The 5700-nt window shown below is 31.1% G+C and overlaps 1 protein-coding gene across 1 annotated transcript in view; it reads left to right on the top strand.

Annotated features, from left to right (window-relative positions):
• LOC104701178 (microsomal glutathione S-transferase 3-like) overlaps positions 1-1008 on the top strand; it is an 8186-nt gene extending 7178 nt beyond the window's left edge. Inside the window, exons 2-4 of the mRNA XM_010416827.1 lie at positions 26-101; positions 198-370; positions 687-1008. Coding sequence (XP_010415129.1) covers positions 26-101; positions 198-370; positions 687-762 — 325 coding nt within the window. The 3' untranslated portion in view covers positions 763-1008. The remainder of the gene's footprint in view (positions 1-25; positions 102-197; positions 371-686) is intronic.

The raw sequence follows: 5700 nt of genomic DNA on the forward strand, positions 1-5700 counted from the left end.
CTATGAATCAATGATCCTGATGCAGGTACAATGTGCCGTATCCAACTCTCTATGCTATAGAGTCAGAAAACAAAGATGCTAAGCTCTTTAACTGTGTTCAGGTTTGTTAAACCCCCCCCCCCTTTTTTTTTTGTGTGATCCTGTATTCTTTTTCTAACGGCTTTGTTTTGAGATGTGATGAATTTATTGGTTTGCAGAGAGGACACCAAAACTCTTTGGAGATGATGCCAATGTATTTCATACTGATGATTCTTGGTGGTATGAAGCACCCTAGTATCTGTGCTGTATTGGGTTTGGTCTACAACGTTAGCCGGTTCTTCTACTTCAAAGGTTACGCTACTGGTGATCCCATGAAGCGTCTCACTATCGGGTTTGTTCTTTTATCCTCCATAAAAAAAAGTTAACTATCATTATTGATTTAGTTCTGTTTAGTTTTAACTTTTAAGTCATAGGATAGTTAAGAGTTTATACTTGTATATAATGTTGCATCGCTGCTTTTTACCGATAAAATCATTTCGTCTCTTCTTTGTTTTTTTCTAGAAATTTTCTTTGTTTGACCATTTGCGACTTTTCCCATCTTCGTTCATTTCATTCTCTTCTCGATTCTGAATCTACTTCGACATGATTCCACGTCTTCATCTCTGACTCGAGTTTTCCGATTAACCATTGTAATCTACATGTTGCAGGAAGTACGGTTTCTTGGGTTTGCTAGGTCTCATGATTTGTACCATCTCGTTTGGTGTCACTCTGATCCGTTCTTGAGCCACCCTTTTGTAAGGTTGATGATAGATTCTCTGGGTTGTTTAAGTCTACATTGGAACCTGTCTTTGTAAGTTGTCCACAAAATTTGTGTGATAAAAATAATCTTTGCAGTTTTGTCACTTTGTTTCTTTTTCAAAAACTTTTCAAAGTTGTAATAATAAAAGTCAATGTAGAACAATTTAATTTTCACATCCCTACGGGAGATATATGTTGATCAAGAGTTTAGCCCAGGGAATTTTCAGTTCATTTCGGTTCAGTTACATTGGTTTTTTGGTTTATTTTTATTTTGAAAATGCTGCCGAAATTAATCAACATAAAATTTGGTTCGGTGTGGTTCTTGGTTAATCTCTGTTTTGAAATTCAATACTGAAAGTAACTGGATAAAGGTCTTTGGTTATTGACGTAAATTTTGGCAAAACCGGTCTAGTTGATGTATAATCCAGTTATTCAGAAAATAAATATATACTTCGATTAATCGAGAACCGAACCAACGTAAAGTTACCATTTTGCATATCGGTTAAGAAAGTATAACCGAACAGTCAAAATCTTGGTTCGGTTATTATCCGAGGCTCCTAGCTCTAACGGAACCCATACGACACGTTATCTTTCGTTGTTACTTGCTACCCAAAAGAAAAAAGAAAAAAAGCGTGAACGGCAGGATTCGAGCCTGCGCGGGCAGAGCCCACATGATTTCTAGTCATGCCCGATAAAAACTCCGGCACGTCCACTGTTTTGTTCATTTATTCAAATATTATTATTATATCAGTATCAAAAAACCAACACGTTTGGTTTGGAGAATGAGACATAACACGAATACGTGGAAATGAGTCAAAATGACATAAGTGAGAAATATTTGCTGTATTGTTTTTTGGTTCTTCCTTTTTTTTTTTTTTTTTTTTGGAAACTAAAATAAAGATTTTGGTTCTTCCTTTACGCAAAACTTGACCAGAAGCAGACAAAGTGAGACACATACATGACTACGTGTAATGATTTCTTCCTTTATTATCAAATTTTGTATTTCTCTTTTGATAATGACGATCAAATAGTAATACTATTAAGGTGATCGACTCATAAGTTATAACCGATTTTAGCTATTTCTTGTGAACCCTACAAAAAAATCAAATATCACTATCCTATGGATTTTATTTGCCTTGGCTAAAAGATAAATTTTCCTTACTTGTTATTGCATTTTTAAAGGGTTTATTTTTGCCGACAAGCAAACAAGGATTGGATCGTGTAGATTTGGTTCAATTGGTAGAAATTATAAATTTGCTAATAAAAAGACTCAAAGCCACTTGTGAATAGCCCCACTTATGTCCACTCTGTTATCTCTTTTCACCACACAACACATATATGACAGATTCTCTTATAGACAACTTGATGATCCCCCACCATCACCTAATGATAGATACATTTTTAACAACATTGTGAAGATTTTATAGGTTCTATTCAAAATCAACTGGGATATGAACATATGATTGAAGTAGCTTTTGCTGATCATACTAGATTATATTTTCTTTTAATTTGGTTTATTAACAGCAGGGGTCAAATATAATTACTAGTTAGGATCGATGATGTTTAAAACATGAATAGAAATCATGATCATACACTGTATAAATTAGTTTTTTGGCTGATTCAAACATTTTATCAACCAATTTTATTTGGCTAGCTCATTGATATTAGACAAACTGTACTGAGACTGTAAATCAAATGGAAATAGTTTTAGAAGGCATACGCTACAAATTAAATGATTAACCGAGACAAATGACACAGTGATTTGAAAGGGAAAGGGGAGATCGATTCAAAACAAAGTTCAGCACAAAGGACACTTGAGAAGCTATTCGAGAGGCAAAATCAAAATTAAAGTGGAATAAACGCATGTGGTTCTCACACGCTACATACGCCCAAATACTTTACTTCTAGTCTGGCTTGCAAAAAAATATATCACTGAACAATGAGAGATAGAATGTTAAGTTGTTGTTGTAGATCCCTCTTGTGTTTTTTGTCATAAACCCCTTCAATCTCGCAGTCATTTGTTCTTCACTTGTCAATACTCAGGAGAAGTTTGTTTGGGCTAGCTAAAAAAGCTTTCTTTAGGAAATTCTCAACAACTTGGTATTCCTTGATGGAGAAACGGTGCATCCTCTTTCACCAAAATTTTGAATTAAAGAAAGAGATCACTGAAGTTCCAAACTCTGCTTTCCACTTTCTCTCTAATCATCAATTATCTTTTCAATATTGCTGTAATTTACTAATTATTCTATGTTACTTGTTTTGCACATATTGGATTGTGTTACTGTTAAAATTCAATAATTATAAAAAAAAATATATAGAACAAGTAGTAAATTACAACAATGATGAAAAGATGATTGATGAACGACTGTAGAAAAGAGAGTCAAGAACTTTGATGATCTCTTTTCTTAACTCAAAAGTCGCTCCATAATGTGACGGTTTTTCTATTGATTCTTAACAGCCAACAAAAGCCAAACGAACTCTAGCAATGTGGTGCACTCTCATAAAAAAATAAGGGAAGAAGAGAGAAGATGGATTTGTTATCGAATTGATCGAGAGGAGATGAATCCATGACTTATAGCCCAAGAGCTCAACGTAAGCAGATGATAACTTATCTTAAATGACAAAGTTATGAGATTTTGATTCTCACAACAAAGTCAAAAAGTTATGAGATTTTGATTCTCACAACAAAGTCAAAAACGTTTTTGACCTTACTTGTCACTGATTATATGTTGTTACAAAACTCAATATTTAAGAGAGATATTTTTTATTTAATTAACAAGTTTATTTAATCAAAATTAGTTTAGAAAAATAAAAATCTATATTAATATTTTTGAAGTATATTTTTGTTTTAGCCTTATATTTAAACTTAATTATACTTGAAAACATATATTTCCAAATTTTATCTAATTTCCATAAATCTCTCTACCTAATTCAAACATAAATATATGATTTTTCTTTCACTTGATCATACATTTAAATTATTTTAAATCTTCTTATATAAAACATTTACTTACTTAAATTTGTGATTTTTCCTGTATATGATGTGATTCAAACTTTTTTAAACGGATATATATTACTCAAACGATAAATAAACAAAATGTGTATACAATATCCCACAACGTTTAGAAAAAAAGGGCGATGATTCAAAGTTATACTGTATAAGAAACCAAAATAATTCCGAATAAGCACATAGTTTGATTTATCAGACATTTAAATTTATAAATTTTATTTAATTTATTTCGGTACTTTATTTTAAAGAATTTAAAACTTTTAAAAGGTTAAAATAACATTAATTTGGTACTACACGAGTAAACTTCATTTTTTTGTTAACACTATTAATGTTAGATTAATAGACATCTAACTAAAATAATATTATGCAAAAAAAGCAAATGATTTTTGTTTTTGTCATAAAATTATTAAAATACAATTCTACAATTTTAAAAACTAAACAAAGCAAACAAAATTAACAAACAAATACAACTTAAACTTTTAAGCTTTTGTTACAAATAACTTATTTTGCGGTATAGTATACCACGTGTTAAAATCTAGTAATATTATAATTTCTTTCGCAAATCTCAAAATCCAAATTCAGCACATCATGTGTGTTTGAGTAAACATGTTCTCAAGCTCCTCACAAATAAATCTTTAGGAAAAAGATTACCTCCTCTTGACGAGATACACATTTCAACTCACAGTTTATTCACCATGGTAAGAAAGAAACAATAGAAGATATGGAGAAGTTCCAATTTCGAATTTTTTAACAAAAAAAAAAGTTCTAATTTCGAATGATTTATTCAACAAATAAAGAAAATATATAACAATTCACAAAATTGTCAAATCCCATTAGATTATTGTCATAAATTCTCTTTACACCTTGCTTAATGTCCATTACACGTGTCAGGCATTGTTGTTGTAGTTTTCTCTTCACAAGTGGTTAGATTATTTTTAGCATACGTTTCTATAATATTACATTTGAGTGCATGCATGGCGGCCAAAGTTTTAGGACCTTACCACTTCATTCTTTCAATATCAATATCGCAATTATTATTAGTGGCCATCACCGACTGCATTATGAACCCCACATGTCCACATATGTTTCTTCTAATTAATAGTGTATACGGTTGGTATTCCATTCATATATGACTGTGAGATCTTAAAACCGTAATTACAATTACTAAATAGCTTCTATGCGATTACCAAAAAAAAGAAAAAAAAAATCTTCTATGCAAAAATAAAATAAAAAGGTTAGCTTCTACGTAAGTGGTTAACTAATTAATACTAAGCTTTCTCGTAAGTGGTGAACCATTTATACTCAGCTTTTCTCGATTAAATTACACTAATACAAGTATACAACAACAACCCACATGTGATCTCAAATTACATTTTGAGAAAATTAACAAATTAAATTCGCCATCATCCATTGAAAGCAATAAACTCACATGTATAGAGTTAGATCAACCACCCATATAAATATCTCTATTTCACAGAAGAAACAAAACCATAAACATCAACATCAAATTAGTAAAACATCATGACTCATGAGTTAGCTGTTTACTATATTAATCACACACAATTGTAATTTTAAAAAATAGCCCATAAGCTAAAGCATCTAAAATGGAAAGAACATGTTGACCAGATAACAAAAACAAAAACAAAATAATAGAGACAAAGGGGTAAACACGTCATTACAGTTCCAGACTTCCTGACGAAAAAAATCTGGAACATAGAGGGGTAAAAACGTCATTTCGTTAGATCTACTCGTACTATAAAAACCCTATTTGCTTTGTCTTTTTTTTCTTTGGTAACCGAAACAAACCCTTCTTCTTCTTCTTCGTTTCCAGCTTTCTTTTTTTTTGTTTTCTCTCTCATGTTTCTCGTCTTCTTCTAAAAACTTGCGAAACCAAAAAAAAAAAAAAAAAAAAA

This window comes from Camelina sativa, chromosome 7, assembly GCF_000633955.1.
Source record: "Camelina sativa cultivar DH55 chromosome 7, Cs, whole genome shotgun sequence".
NCBI classification, from domain to species: Eukaryota; Viridiplantae; Streptophyta; class Magnoliopsida; order Brassicales; family Brassicaceae; genus Camelina; species Camelina sativa.